The 16,634-nt window shown below is 43.7% G+C and overlaps 1 protein-coding gene across 3 annotated transcripts in view; it reads left to right on the forward strand.

Moving 5' to 3' along the window:
* Positions 1-16,634, forward strand: part of ASAP1 (ArfGAP with SH3 domain, ankyrin repeat and PH domain 1) — a 2,040,747-nt gene that overhangs the window by 622,339 nt on the left and 1,401,774 nt on the right. For all 3 annotated transcript variants that reach the window (XM_078686749.1, XM_078686753.1, XM_078686750.1), the window contains one exon: positions 1,541-1,590. In XM_078686749.1, coding sequence (XP_078542875.1) covers positions 1,541-1,590 — 50 coding nt within the window. The remainder of the gene's footprint in view (positions 1-1,540; positions 1,591-16,634) is intronic.

The raw sequence follows: 16,634 nt of genomic DNA on the forward strand, positions 1-16,634 counted from the left end.
AACTAAATGTCTTTAACCCCTTCGCTGCTGGCCCGTTTCCGCCGCTGTGCGGTAAACAAACGAACAGGGCGGGGCCGTGACAAACCCCAGCCGTCATCAGCACACGAGCACCGCGGAGCGTGACGGCTGGGGTTCGTCACCAGCATGCAAGCGGTTAATATTTGCTTCCTATATATTTAAACATAGCCACTTTACTATTGGTATGTATTCTAAGGGGCAGTTTAAGGTGGGTAGAATATTTACCTTGTACATCTCTAATAGGTGAGAAAAGTGCCATCTCCCCACAGATTTATGAAATGTATTTAATGCATGGCCTAATGCATTACTCCCACTTTGTGTGTTGTTTACCGTTGAGGGTTTGAGAGAAAATTCTACAAAGAAAAATATAAAAATGTTATATTATAATTTAATTATATTTAATTTTTCACCATCTAAAGACCAGCAGTATGATTTACAGTGTTTCCTGCCCCTGAAGTCTAACGCCTTAGTTTTGGACATATTAATTATGAGGTGACTAATTTTTTGTGCATGCATAATAGGTGTGACTCTCTTATAAACAGTCCATCTCTAGGTGGATGTTTGCTGTATTCTTCTTTGCTACCATAATGCAAATACATATTTTTGAGTAGACTCAAAGCCCAGTGGACATGAGACAGAGCTACCACTGTAGCATTGTTTAGAAACATCTCAATTGCTGGATTCTTTGCACCTGAAAGTCCAAAGAGAATTTCTTAAGATTTTGTCTTGACATAGATTCCAGAGATAATGCCCAAGTGGGCCAAGCCTCTCTGGGGAATCTTTTCAGGTAAGTTAGATATTGGGGTTTGGATCCCTTTGCCTATTTCTTTCTACATTTTTTTTAACTGGGTTGGTTGGGCATTATCTTCAGGATTTATTATGAAGATCCCCAGGAGAGTAACTTAGGATACATACCTTTAATCCTAGTTCTCCTACTGGGGAGTTTTGCTTATAGTCATAAGCAATCCTCCTTCCTCCCTGGATAAAGGACAAAGGGTATTATCCTCAGTTCTACTGTGAGCCTTTATCTCATTAAAAAGAAAACTGGCTCAAGTTTTACCTACAGAGCATGATGGGATACTGGTGCTATATGAATCCTTAAAGAAGCAGCACAGTTTTCCTAGCCATTTAAGTTTCAGCCTATTAAACAATATTATAACTATTGTCTCTCACCTTTCCTTTACAAAAAGTTTGCTAAAGAGTTTTATACTCACTTGGATTATTTCTAGTGATATTGTTTCTGGTTTTTTTAAGTTTCCTATTTACAGCAATTAAAGCCAGTTTTGACTTTTTCGGGCTATTCCAAAACAATTTTTTAAAGAAAATTCGTCTTTTTCTAATAAAGGTATAATTTTTTTTGTACCTACTTTGTAAAAAGCGCTAGATATTTCAAGGTTTATAACTACAATGAAGATTCTTCTGAAAGAGAAGTAGCTTTACTGGTAGCTATTGGTCATTTCATTACAGTGCATTAATGCAAATATCTTTTTTGTTGACCTCTCTTTTTACTGTTTTCCCTTAGGATCTCAAAAAGCCTTTTGACAAAGCTTGGAAAGATTATGAAACCAAATTGTAAGTACTAATCAGCTAATCAATTTATGCGACTTAACATGTTTATGTAAAAGTAGCATGTGGCATTATCTAGTTAAGCTGTATTCTTTAAACTGTCTTTTGAAGCAACAGTCACCTCTGCTCTAATGTGTTTTTCATTGCAAGTTGATCTGTATGCCCTCCTCTACTCTGCTCATTTCAGCAACTGTATTAATTCCACAATTTTTCATAGGGTTCAGTTTGTCAGTCCTTAAAGTATAATGCATTCTCTATGCCTGTTTTAGACTGGTGATTAAGCAATTAACAAATTTTGTAGCCAGTAACACTTCATTTAGTTTTGCATGATTAGAATTTCCTTTAGCAATTAAACTAGCAGTTTGTGAGGGTATCCAGTTTAGGGGTGAATTGAGAGCTATAGTACACAAAACACTGTTCTCTGTTAGCCAGTACCACCTGAGATTTGAATCAGTTTACTTGTTTTAGAGTTGTGTAACAGATCGGAAATCAAAATATATCATACCAATTGCTCTGTTCAAAACATGTGGCAGTTACCAAGGTCTTCTTGATATGCATTCTGGTACAGGACAGGCGAATAGCTCTTAATGGAGTGAGTTCTCCTTTTAATTCCTATATTTGTAACTCTGAGACTTGTAAAGAGTACATTCCTTCCCTATTTCTGCATAGTAATCTTTCTGGTTCACCATAATTTCCAAAATCTATAAACGGAAGGGAGAGAATTTGTTGTTTTGCAGGGCATTTTTGCTTGGTCGAGATGGAAGCAATGCAATGTGCACTAATGCTAAATTGACATTAAGTATTTTTTCATTTGATGGTAAATCATGAGTTTTCTGTGCAACTGATAAAAGCCATTTTGCTTTTATACTACTGAAAGGCTTAATTCTTTTTTTGAATCTTTGGGTTTGAGTACTGCATCCAGGTGAAAGGCAAGCACAATGTAGTGCTTTTGGCTGAACTGAATAAAGAACATCATATGCTGCCATATCTTCACTGTTACAGCTACCAAAGAAGTACCCATCAGCCATTCTGACAGTTTTTTTCTCCATATGACGTGGGTAAAAGCACTTGCAGCAGTGTGTTAGTTATACACGTGGCTGTCCTGTCCTGCATAGAAGTTTTAACCTCCTTCCAGAAGAAATGTACAGATGGGAAGTGCTGTGCTAGATGAAGAATACACCTGTTTTCTTGAGGGCATCTTTTCGAGGTTACAGGTCCTTAATGTGAGATTCAGGTTAGTTGTTTTGGGGTGAAGCACAAATGATGAATACATTTGAAATGTATAAGCTTATACCTTTAATTGAGAGGACCATGGGAGTGGCAATATTTATGTAAATGATCTTTGTGTCCTAAGTCTGTTTTCAATTAGTACTTAGCAAAGAATGGTTCAACACTGCAGATCATAATAGCTTCAGAGCATAGATAAAGTAATTCCAATGTTACCGTTGATTGTGGAAAACACGATCAAGCCTGTAGTACAGAAGGATTGCTGACTGGTTATCACATCCCCACGATTTGTATTAAGGCATGAAACCATTTCCTGGGAATTGTGCACCCAGTGTAGTAAAATGAGGGATTGGAGAAATGAACTGTTTCCTTTGTCCCCAAAGTGTAAGAAGGCTAGGATTTCTCAGCCGGGGGAGATGGAGGGGATCTCAATGTGAAGTAAGGATAGTGCAATCCAGAATCTTCCACCAGGTGCATCATGTGATGCCGACTTGTTTCTATTACATAGCTACTCTTTCTAGGGCACTTAAATAGGGACATTTGCTGTAAGAATAGTTGGCTATTCTCCGTTTTCTTTTCAGGTGTTTACAATGTGGTGGTGGTAAAGCCAGAACATCACAAATTGTGGATTGTGCTGCCAAGTAATACACATAAAGATCTGCGACTAATAGCCCACCATTCTCCTAAGGAATCTTCAATATATCTCCTTTAATCTGTATCACTTCAGCCTGCCATATCAATTTTTGCATGGGCTTTGTTACAGAAGGACCCTTGCGTTAACGGAGCACTTATTTTATTGAATACTTACGGGACCTCTGTTAAACAATCATTGTTATAATTGCAATATGTTTCAACATTGAAATCGAAAGGGTAAACGGTCTCTCAGTCTGTGTCCATAATTTGTCTACTCCTCTATCATACTTAAGTTGAATCATGTCATTTACATCTTGCTATAGGAATCTTCCAGTATTTGACAGATCAGATCTGTATTTGGGAGACCTAAAAGCTGTATTACCCCTTTTGACTTGGAAGGCAGCACATCATGACCTACATCGCACTCCTGTCATTTGCCCTTTATTTAAGCCAATTTGTTATTTGATTACGTTTTTTTAAATTAGTTTTAATGAATCTGTATTTGTATTACTTTTACTTCGAGTTGACAATTTGCTCTCCAGTCTACTTCACTGTTGCACAGGGTGCTTTGCCAGCTATTCAATCTTTTTTCTGTCCCAACAACCATGTAGGGGAATGTGCACTCTAGTGTCTAAGAGGTCCTGATCACAGTGTCCCTTTTAAACACAACAGGTGTGTGGACATGCTACCTGTTAAACTCTAGCCTCTTCTATCAGGCTGTCATACTTGACTCAGGAATTAATTAAAATGCAAGTCTCTAGTGAATGTCACCACACTCAACTTGATCGGCCCGGTATTGTGTTTATCCTGCCGAGCTGATGTGGTTATTAAGCAATTACGGACTCTTCCTATAAAGCACTGGGCTATGAAAATCATAAGGAGGTTAATAACCGTGGGCAACTTGAAACAAATCTAACAAGCTGTCGAATTGAAGGCATATTCACTGCCTAAACACACACTGGATATCTTTAGCTTAAGTTCAGATGGTTAATTTATTATTTTTAACAGAAACTTGGGTAAATGAATCGTCCGATTCTCATATTGCCGTAGCGATTTTGAGGTGGTGATAATACATCATGACAGGACAACACATGAGGGTATAGGCATAGCGATTGTCTTTCTGCTCTACCTCTAAATTAAATAATGTGGAGATAGCTGAAAGACTAGGCGTCATAATTTAAATATCCATAACCTTTCCTGCTCTGGGCCACTCAACTACTGCCATCTGGGCTATGATGCATATTGTGCTTCTATCTTAGGCAATGTGATTGCTCCCCACTGTCTTCAATATTAAAATTTCTCTGATCTTGGCACCTAGATGACAACAGTAATCTTCAAGCACAAGCTCTGTTACACGTTGAGGGCTCTTAACTTAACAATTAGTTCCGTCATCAATCACATGACTGGCACAAAACTGGGCATATGCTTTATCTTATTTTCTCTAACTTGGGATTAGCTCTATCCTACTAGGTGTTTGATGTGACCATTTCCTTGTCTTATTTGATGTATCTGATATTTCCTATCAGGGAGTATTAAGAACCAAGGACAGAATGAGGAGGTTGTGCGACAAAATCACAAAAGATAACTTTAGTGAATCCCTGACCTTGATTTTACTATTATACAGTGAATCCATGGAGGCCAATGCAGATGTGGCTAATGCATGTCTTACATCAACTTTAGATTAAGTTTCTCCATTTAAAAAGTACAAGCCCCTCACTTTTCCTCCTCTGCACCTGGTTCTTTCCAAAATTGGCAAGAGAAAAGCAGAAATGCAAAACTTTGGAAGAAAACTTTAGCGACAAAACAAGTTATGAAGAGGCATTGAAATCTTATCACAATCTTATTAAAGTCACAAGCTGATTTTTTTCCAATCAAATAATTGGCGCTAAAAATGCAGGATTTTTTTTATATCGTCATGCTCTTTCTCACCTCCGAGGCTTGCAATGCAGTGATCACCTCTTCTTCTAAACTTCGAGCCGCTTTCATCATTCTTCGAGGAAAAAATTTGAAAAAACAAGTGGAATTTCATGATACTATGATTGATTCCTTAAATTAAGTGCTTTTGTTTCATGGCATTTCAGAATTTAGAAACATCACTGAATGTGCCTAAGCCATCCTTATGTGCAAATGTGGTTCTCCTAACAACCCTTGTCCTCGTTGATTTTCAGTAAAGGCATTGGATGTCATCAATTCAATTTTCAGTGCTCTTTTTAATCTTTTTTTGTTCACAGTCATGGTCCCTACCCCCTGAAAGCAGGCATAGGTAATTTCTCTCCTCAAAATCTCTTGCTGAAACATACCTCTTTCTAATTTGAGCTAATCTCACTTCTCCTGGCTACCTCCAAGATGCTGGAGAAATGTATTAATAAGCAACTATCTGACTATGTGAAACAAGATGATATCCTCCATCCCTTGTAGTCTTGCTTTAGACCTAGGCACAGCACAGAAACACTACTACTGGAAGTGGCAGACTTTATTAAATCAAGTTTAGACCTGGGAGAGAGCATCCCCTTGATATTGTTAGACATATCAGCGGCATTCGACACAAAGTCACACACCATATTGTTCCATTGGCTAGCAGAGATCAGCATCTGTGGTTCGGCCTTGAGATGGCTACAATCCTCTTAAGTAATAGAAAAAAATCAGTGGCTGTGTCTTCCTCCTCTTATGAACACAAGCCACTTACGTATGGGGTCCCGTGGGGAATCTTCTCTTAGCCCGACCCTATTTAACGCTAACATGACCCCTTTTAAATCTATTATTCACTCTCATGTCATTATCCTGGCCACTTATGCAGATGACACACAGCTTGTTTTGTCTGCTGGTGAACAACCAGGTGTTACACAAGAGGCATTTAGGGCGTGCTTAATTCGGATAGTTGACTGGCTGCGACAAAGTCATCTTAAATATAACTCAGAAAAAACTGAGATTCCTCTTTTTGGCAGTGCACATTAGGTATGGTCCAACAATTGGTGTTCTCTGGACTTAATAGATCCTCTGCCTTCCACGACTATTGGGAATCCAGTTTGACAGAGGGCTCTTTTTTTGTCCCCAAATTCTGTCAATCACAGGATCATTTTGCACTCTTTGAGGACAGTTTAGGAGGTTTTATCAATGGAAACACAGACAAACATAGTACATGCATTGATTACTGCTAGGCTGCACTAGTACGATGGCTGCATTTGGTACTCCTGAAGTGTCCGACAGATCGAATTCAGGTTGTTCAAAATGCAACAGCTAGATTTATCTTAATGATAAAGCATTGGCAGTCAGTTTCAAATTATCTGACACCACTAAATTGGTTGCCAATTCTAGAAATATGTTTGCTTAAAGCACTAGCATTGGCCTATAGAGGTATCGGGGGGCGATCACATAAAAGACTCTGTTTTGGGCTGATCTCCTATCATCCTTCCAGAGCACTGAGGTCTGCTGATGGCTGTTTCTGAATATTGGTAGTATCAGGGTTTCTAGGGAAAAAAGGGGGGGGTGGCGTAGGGGCAGTCCTTCTCTTATCTAATGGCTAAGGCTTGGAGTAATCTTCCCTCTGATCTACGCCACTCTACACATGAAACACTTCCAGAAGCAGTTGAAAGCTTATTTTAGCCACAGTTAGTCTGATGTTGGCTGCTTTACTTGCTGCCTTCCTCTCAGCGCCAGGACACCCTATGGTGCAGCTGTTATGCTTTCATAAATTACCTCATTCATTCATCCATTGGTATCCCAGGAGGCCACTACCCCTCCCCTAAAACTGTTTCCCTATGGTCTAGTGAGTACATACTTGCTTGGGGATCGAGGTCCAGGGTAATCCACATGCAAACATCCACTTGGGAGGGGTACTGCTGGAAATGGGACATTATCACCTCTCTAACACAGATTGGTGGTCGAAGGACAGAGTTATGCCTCTTGATCACAAATAAAAGTGAAAGTGCCCAATGGAACCATCTGCTTTCACTTTATTTGCTTTATTTGCCATGATGTAGACAAAGGAACTCAAGGAAAGCTTTTGCCTCGTATCCTGACTTTGTTTTTTTAAAACAAAGTCCTGATGGTGCCATTGCGGTTGTCTACCTCATTGGAAAACCTCAAGTGGAAAAATGCTTGCCCCAGACTATATGTGTAGATTTAGTTGTTCTTTATGTATTCCGCATAACATAAAAAAGTTGGCACACTCTTGATTTGATCGATCTGTTACATGAATATTTCCTAATGCAATCGCCTTGTAACGACAACTTAAGGTGAAGTCTAAAGATTTCCAAATAGGTGTGACCACTCCTTCCTGGATTATGTTCAGTATTGTGAAAAAAACTTGTGTGTTCCTCCTATAACTCCTAAAGACTTCTTCTTATGCAGGAGATGAGTTTATTTCAGCCTGGTGATAATATTATGACAATCCAGATAAGGAAGTACTTGTTGGGCAATTATGGGACTTTTGAATCCCCTAATATTGCAGCTCATCATTTTAGTGAGGCGAGTATTTAGTGGCATATCTAATGAGTATTTGAACCTTTAGGCTATGATGGTAGATACCTGGTTTCCGGGTGAATGGGAAGTCATGTGCATTGTGAAAATTATGTGTCAGAATATAAAGTATAGTAGCACATGAACAGTGATCATTTCCCTTTACTCCGCCCATACCAAACCTCAGCGAAACAACTTTTTGCCTATGTACCACAACTTCAATGGTCCCAAACCTGTTTCAGATTTGAAACCATGTAATGTGCTTCACTCACGGAAGGCAACATTCGCACTCCATGGCCTGGAACTTAACATAGAGTTAAACTATAAAGCTATATTGATATCATTGAGGTCTCTGCACAAGTATCCAGGAGTACTTATCTGCTGCAACCCTCTGGTGTTTGGTGCTAGAAAGTCACTTATAGTCTACATTTTCACTATATAAGGTTACAGAATGACTATGTGGCGTCTGCTATTGAATTTAATAGAGATCTCTAGCCGCAGATTCCTTACCTTAGAATTAGCCCCAGGCGTCATACTGGATCTGGAATTGTTTTGTGAGCAGTGCACTTGTGCGCCTGTAGGTGGTGCAATCAGGCTCTGTGTGGTGGCGCCGGATGTGGCGTGTGTGGTGCCTATATAGGCCCCACTCCAGTGTGCTGACATCAGTTCTTTTCTTTCCACGTCAGTCTGCACAGATCCGGAGAAGAGTTACCCCCAATTACTTTTTGATGGACCTTTTGTCTGAGAATCAGTTGCGGAGCCAACGAACTTTGGCAAAGTTATTTGGGTAAGTACCACAGAAAGAAGAGTCTTCGACTTCGCCCGTCCGTCAAAGTTATCCGACTAGACGAGGTAACGTCCGCATTCAAGGCCTGGCTCCGCAGTTGAGCCTGGGCTATCTCCATGGTTCTCTGAGTTTTCTAGAGCCGGAGCAACCTCTGCCAAACTTTGAGTTTTATGGGGCTATGCACCTCGTATTTGGGCAGCCCGCCGACGCACATTCAAGCCCTGTGGGTTCAGGAGCCGTCCCTACCGATCTTCTGACGGTGGTTTCATCACCGCAGTCAGTCCGGCCCCTTGAATCCATGATCGGTCCTCTGGAGGTGCCATATGCCCATTCTGGCGCCGACAGGAGCCATTACCTCCAGGCAGAAGCATGAGCCCTATTCCTGTGGGATAGGACTTGGGAAAGAATGGGAGGTGCCACTGGACCCTGAAGAGTACAAACCCCTAGATTACACTGATGAGACCTAGTGTGAGGATCTGAACGCCAGTGGCACAGACACCTCTCCAGATACTGGCTTGGTCTCTCCTCCTACCGTGGCTACGGAGGAGGGAGCCTCATTTGCAGGTGGTTGAGGTCCTGGACCCTTAGCTACTCACTGTGCCTTTCAAGACGAACGTCTTCATGGAGGTGCTTCAGCCAAGAGTAACCCCCATCTGAATTGCTTCTCCCCTTTAATGAATCCCTCATAGATGTCCTATTTTGGGCCTGCACAGTACTTCTGTCAATAGGACAATTGCCCTATCCCAGGGAACTCTGATTTCCTCACCCAGCACACCAGGCCAGAGCGCTTGGACCTCCACCTCCATAGTAAATCCTAGCACATTTCCTACCACTCCACCGGACAGGGAATTCAAGAGGCTAGATACCTTGGGGAATAGGATTTTTTCCTCTGCCAGACTGGCAATGTTGCCTGTGAACTCTGCATGCCTTTCAGGCCAATACTTCTACTCACCTACTCACTCTGGGACTTGGTTGCGCAGGTGCTGCCTCTGGTTCCGGAGAAGGTCCAGCCCATACACTTTCAGGGTATGGCTGACGGGAGAGACGCATCGGAGTTCACCATACGTTGTGGACTGGATACAACTTAATCGCTAGGCAAAGCGGTTTCGTCATCATTGGCACTTAGGTGCCATGCGTTACTGAGAACTATCGGCTATTCTGGGGATGTCCAAGCTTCGCTTATGGAAAGAAATGAACATGCCCTTTGATGGCAGACTCAGCGCTGGAGCACTTCAAGGATAGCAGAGCAATGGTACTTGGGCCTTTCATTGGCCCCTCGCCAACCATAGACCTCCTTTTACTCCCTTTGTTGCTTTAGAATGGGTTGTCAGCTGCGTTCTTGGCCGCCCAGCCACCATGATGTGCAATGTTCCCATCCCCTGCGTGACTGAGGACACGGTACCCACAGACCTCGTGGGTCAGTTAGCCTAAGGTTGGGCCAGTCCACCAACTACCAGGCAGCCGGTCTTCAAACCCCCGATGTTTGCCCTCCGACCATCATGGGCTCTCAATGGGCGGCAGGATACATCATCACCTGCACCACTAGCGGTTAATAACATCCAACCGCTCGAAAGGGCCACTTTCTCCCTTTTTGACTACCCCTTACTCCCCTGCTACCTTCTTGCGACTGGATAACGGAGGATCATATATCTTTGCTCCGCCAGAAAGTGACAGCTCTCTGGACCAAGGGAGCCATAGAGAGGGTGTTGATATCAGACATAGGTTGTGGTTGCCATTCCCGCTACTTTTTGGTGCCCGAAGGACGGAGGCCTACGTCCTATCCTAATCCTGCTCCCTCTCAATTTATTCCTGAAAAAGGAGAAATTCAGAATGCTCATGCTTGCTAAAGTCCTGTCTACCCTGGACCCGGGAGACTCGATGGTAGCTTTAGACTAGCAGGACACATACTTCCACATTCATGGCCTGCCTGCCCAATGGCGTTACCTGCAATTCAAGGTACGCCATAAGCACTTTCAGTTTGCTGTACTACTCTTTGGCCTACCAGCATCCTCTAGTGTTCATCATGGGGATGGCAGTGGTTGCAGTAAATCTGCGGAGATCAGGGGTGTCAGTTTTCCCCTATCTCAACGATTGGCTGTTGAAGGCAGGCTCGCCCCAGTCGGGCATCTCCCATCTCCAAACTATGGTGGACCTCCTGCACTCGTTTGGGTTCACTATCAACATGTTGAAGTCACACCTGAGCCCTTCTCAGATCCTCCCTTAAATCAGGGATCTTTTGGACATAATGCAGTTTCGGACTTATCCTCCCGAATGGTGAGTCCAAGATATTCAGGCTGTGATACCAGTGTTTTGGCTTCTATCCTAGATTTCTATGAGACTGACTCTGAGGCTGCTGGATCTCATGGTCTCCTGCATCCTGCTTGTGACACATGCCAGGTGGCATATGTGGAATGTGTACGAGAACCTTATGTCCCATTTGGCGCAGCATCAGGGGAATCTCTCTGACCTGGTTCACATCTCAGAGGGAACTGTAAAAGATCTGCAGTGGCCCTTAATGAACCGCAATTGGGTCAGCGGCAGACCACTCTCCCTTCCCCAACCATATCTGACAATGGTGAGAGATGTATCACTCCAGGGTTGTGGTTGCCACCTTGGAGAGGTGGCGATCAGAGGACTCTGGTCTCTGGTGGAATCCTAGCTCCATATCAACCTGTTGGAGCTCTGAGCAATTTGGCTGACATTGCAAGCCTATCTATCTATCTTCCATAAAGGGAAGGCTAGTGCAGGTGTTTACGCACAATACTACTGCCATGTGGTACTGCAACAAACAGGGTGCAGTGGGGTCGTGGACCCTTTTTCAAAAGGCCCTGTGTCTCTGGATATGGGCTCTCTGAACGCCAGGATGCGCAAAATCAGCCGTCGATGCCTAGTAAATCATGAATGGCATCTCCAAACAACGGTGGTACAAGGTCTCTTTCAGCAGTGAGGAGAGCCTTGGTTAGGTCTGTTTGCCACTGCAGAGAACGCACGATATCTGATAGAGACTACTAACCGCAGATTCCTTCACTTAGAATTATCCCCAGGCGTGAGACTGGATCCGGAAACTTTTTGCCACAGCATCACGCGACTCCGCCCAGGCGTCGTCCGCGCACATGACATCAACGAGGTCACATAAGTCCCACCCAGGCGCGCATTTTTCCTTTTCCGCATGCAACGCGGATCCAGTCTCTGTTCTCCCTCATTGTGCTAATTTGTGAGGAACAATGTGCGAATGCCTTCGGGCTTCAAGTCTTGCACGCCGTGTGGGCGTCTTATGTCGGCAACGGACCCTCACCTAATTTGTATGTGGTGTTTAGGGGAAGATCACGGCACTACTGATTGTGAGGCGTGCCAACAGTTGAAGCCAAAGTCGCGGCCGGAGCGCCGCATGAAACTACTATCAGCGCGTCTCTCAAGGTCAGCTTCATCCCCTCGTTCAGCCTGGCGGACAATTTCAGATACGGCAGTCGTCCTCGTCCCTCTCCGATGTCGCAAGAGCGTCGCTCCCCGGTGGTTACGTGTCGCAGTTTGTCCGCGGGGGCTGGTGTTCAGCCTGCCGGGGGCGTGGGCTCTCTGCGGATGATGCTGCCCGGTGTGTGGTCCTGCTATCCACCGTTTCCCGGTGAAGGGGCGTGGAGAGTACAGATGGAGACATATGTGGCGGCTTTGTAGGCCTTGCTGGCGTCTCCGCCTCCTTTCCCTACTGGGGCGTCAGCAGATCCCTTGCATTGCACCGGGCCCTCTGCGGCGTTGACCCCTCATCCTCCCCTGGGCCTTTCTCGTCCCTCCACGCAGGCGGTTGCCTCGTCGGAGGGCGAGTTGGCGGTTGAGTCGACCCTGGCGGCACCGCATGGGTCGCCGGGCCACCTCCGTCCCATGCTGGGCCGAGGCTGGCGGAGGGCTTCGTGTCACTCCCCTGGTCCCTCTCGTTCCTCCACACAGGCAGGCTCCAGGTCGCGGATCCGGTTCCGCGACCCGGAGCCTTGCCTGGAAACTCCCCGCACTGATCCCTGCGGTTCTCCGATCACACTTAGAGATCCCTGCATATGATTGTGGACGTACCCGTCCAGAATACCCCGTGTGGGTCTATACACGTCGAGCAGGTTACGGTCTTTCCACCGTACTCGCAGCCGGTCTCTCGTGACTACACCGCCATTGCGATCTCCGATTACAATAAGAAATCACATCCCTGATGAGTCACATCTGCCACACGGTGTGACGAAACACGTGTCGGCCGGCTACTGTTGAATGTAATGATCAAGATTGACTTATAAATCTTTTCTACATACAATACCTGGAGTTTTACATTCATTGCTTCAAATGAACATTGTCTCTTATGTTGAGTTCTGACATCAGAACTATTACTCTATGAACGTGTGCACAGGACTTGGTTCTTATCTGTTCTGAATAGGCCTCCCTATACTAGTGCAGGGGTTGTTTGTTGTCTGGGTTTGTTTTCCCCTGACTTGGTTGCACCGTAAAACTGTTATATTGAAAGACTTATTCAGAATCACACACGCTTGAGCCACATCTTCCTGTCCACTAATCTAAACCCATTCGCCTCCTCTACACTGATAATTCGGATGCCCCGCCTTCAGGCTCAGCACCAAAAACCGCCACCAAGGCTAAGTCCTGGGGTTTAACCTTCTTGGATCAAGCATATTCATTGGTCTCCACTAAGCCTTCGGGACCAACGTGGCAACCAACTCCATCTATTTAGCTGCCAGACAAAAAAAACTTCCAGTGTCTTGTTTCCGAAATGAACTGAGCCAAAACCCTCCAATCAATCCTCAGTTTCTATGTGACTAGGTGAGCTTGTACTTGAAAAAATTGACATTAGACAAAGAAAACTCAACATTCAAGAAGGCACTGGCCTTTCCAATACGAAGAGTTAGTTAATGTTCAACGAGGAATAGAACTTTCCTTTACCTCTTAAAAAGAGGACAAAGGACAAAGTTGCCAGCCCCACACATTATCCACCACCTTCACTCCTCCTCCAGCATCACGACCTCCGCCATCCCCTTCACCACCACCAGCACTCCCCCCTCACCCCCCTTCCCCTCCTCCAGCATCACGACCTCCGCCATCCCCTCCGTCTCCTTTATCTCCACATCATGACCCTCTGAATAGTATTACCTCCAGGGTCAACTAGGTCTCACACAGGGGGTATAGGAGAACCATTAGGGGGTCCTGATCCTTGGGACACTTATGATACAGACCCCATGACTCTCCGTGACACAGATCTTTATCCAGATCATTCCTCCCCTCCTGAATGTGCTAGTGCTTACTAGCAAGTGATTGCTAGGGCAGCTACTTATCATGGAGTTGAACTACATTAAGAGTCATTAGAACAAGACTTCCTCTTTGATACACTGTTGACCCCTCATAAAGACACACAGTTTCTGCTCATGCTCCATGGTGTGTAATGTCATTCTAATAACATATTTAAAGAGCAAGTGCGTGCCCGTGTGATAAACCCACGGGTAGATAAAAAATGTAAAGCGGCTCCCTTAGACCTCCTCTTCAGACCCAGTCCAGTACCACCAGACTACATTTTCGCTACCGCAGTTCGTAAACAAGCCAATAGTAAGGCAACTGGAGATACACCACCTACTGAAAAAGATAGTGAACGTATTGATGCTGCAGGAAAATGAGTTGTGGCTCAAGTAGCTAATCATTGGGCCATTGCCAATTCCTAGGCCCTACTCGCACATTACAGTAGGCCCACTGGGATAAAATGGAAGAATTGCTACAGCATCTCCCAGAGGAACATAGAAAAAGGGGTCAACAAATTGTTTCAGAGGGTCACGCCATCACTAATAGCTCCATTAGATGTGCCTTAGATGCAGAAACTACAGCTGCTAGGGGCATCAATACTAGCATACTTCGCAGGAGACATGATTGGCTCAGATGTTCTAGCTTCAAACCGGTGGTTCAACAGCCAGTTTTAACTATGCCTTATGACAAGGAACATCTGTTTGGCCTTTAAGTGGACACCACATTAGATAAGATGAAGAAAGACACAGATACTGCCAATGCTATGGGAGCTTTACAAACTCCTACCCTTCGAGGCTCCTTTCACCACTCTTGATACAAAGGCAGATACAAATCCATCACTACAGATGCCTCCACTTCTCAACCGAAGAAGGGCCAATCCACCTACATTTAAGGGTTTTAAAGAGGCTCCTTTAGAGGTAATTGTAATAGAGGAATGTCTTGCTTTGTCTAGCAATTCGTTTTCCTTGAATGGCTGATGTAATCTTACCGGCCATAATTGAGAAGACCAGTACACAAAAGGTAGCCAACCAAAACCACAGTGCTGGTCATAAATATGCAATGCTGAAGAAAATGCCTATCACGGCATCTGAACTTTGAGAAATCAAGACCTATGAGAATTTTCCAACTGTTGCAGTTCTACAAGCAGAATCCTTAATTTCAAAAGAATTTGCAGTCCTAAGGAAACTTTCATTTCGGTTTTCATGATTGTGGTGATGTTTGACCCAATATTGATGTTTGAACTTATGGGGGGCAAAGTTAAAATTTTTGCTTAAGATTTTGTATTTCCTTTGCTGATGTTGATTGGCCTTTCAGAACTGATTTACGAACAGTACATTCTTACATATAGAGAGACTATATCCAACTCAGTTCATACATTGGTTTGAGATAACATCATAGGTGTAAGGGACAATGTTTTTCATGGTAAGTAAACTAGCGATTTAAGAGATTTTGCTTCTTTTGTTACACTGGCAGTTATTGTATACGTCTGCTGCTGAGACAGCCCAACAAGTATACTTAAACAGCAGGCTAAGAGCAGGACTAGGAACTAACACACAAAACGAAATGCCTCCGGAGTAGAGAAGTTGAAAATTATTATATTATTTCTAGACTGTCAGGGTGTCTGTTTAAGACTTAATTGTGTGATACATCTCATTTTCTGTGACCAAAGACCCCAATTTCCATTCAGTAGAGATTAGGTGCTACGAATTACCTCAAACTCTCAGCAAAAGTTATCTCTTTGCTATACCCAACTACAGCCTTCCCAGATGTGCAATTCTTGTCCTAGACGGGTGACATTTCTTGTCTAGGGCACTAAACTCTAGAGCTCTTAGTTTCTTGAGCTACAAAAATCATGTCCCTTTCACCCTTAAAGACCTAGTTTTCCATTTACAATCACTGATGCAATGCAGTGATGCTCTGCTTATGTTGGTCTGCAGTTTCTGCTTGGTACCCCCATGGTTGTATGCTGCACTTTAAAATGCCCCATATGTAGATGGTAAGCCAAATGGTGACAGTCATAAACACTGTTTGCAGACCTTGATACCTTTTTTCCATGATGTACTGTCATATTTGTATTTGTATTTTTTTCCCTGGGTGCCTCTTTAGTCCTACAGTATTTGGTAGCACCAGCTGCTCTGGACTTCTCCTCAACTCTTTCTATGTGTCATGTAAGTGGTCACCTCAAACATGGGTGAGACTCAAGGTAAATTTGACAATCAATGCCTCCTTTCGTAATCTGCCACACCAGTATTTTGGTGGTTGTCTTGCAGGAGGGTTAATCCACCCCCAGGTTTTATTTCCACTAGATGTGTCTGGTCACATGCACCCACACCAGGCAGACAATGGCAGCGGAAAGCAGGATTGATGTAAATTTACTACAACAGAAGATGCCATCATATTATTGAAACCAATTGTTTTGGGGGAGGGATGGTGCCCTCATTAACTAGGACGGTCTACCTGTTCTCAGGAGAGTCAGAAATTTGAACCTAGCCTCATAAGGTTTAGGGACAATAGGTTAATAGTCCTAAATGGCAACAAGTACATTTTCTTTTAAAAGAAATGGGGGTCTGTCTTGGCGCTTTAACAAGGTGTATTCTATTTAAAAAAATATTAAAAAGTAGACCTCGGTGTCTTAAAAATATATGATGTTTGTTTTAGTGACTGAAAA

The sequence above is a fragment of the Lissotriton helveticus genome, chromosome 4_1 (genome assembly GCF_964261635.1).
Source record: "Lissotriton helveticus chromosome 4_1, aLisHel1.1, whole genome shotgun sequence".
Lineage (NCBI taxonomy): Eukaryota > Metazoa > Chordata > Amphibia > Caudata > Salamandridae > Lissotriton > Lissotriton helveticus.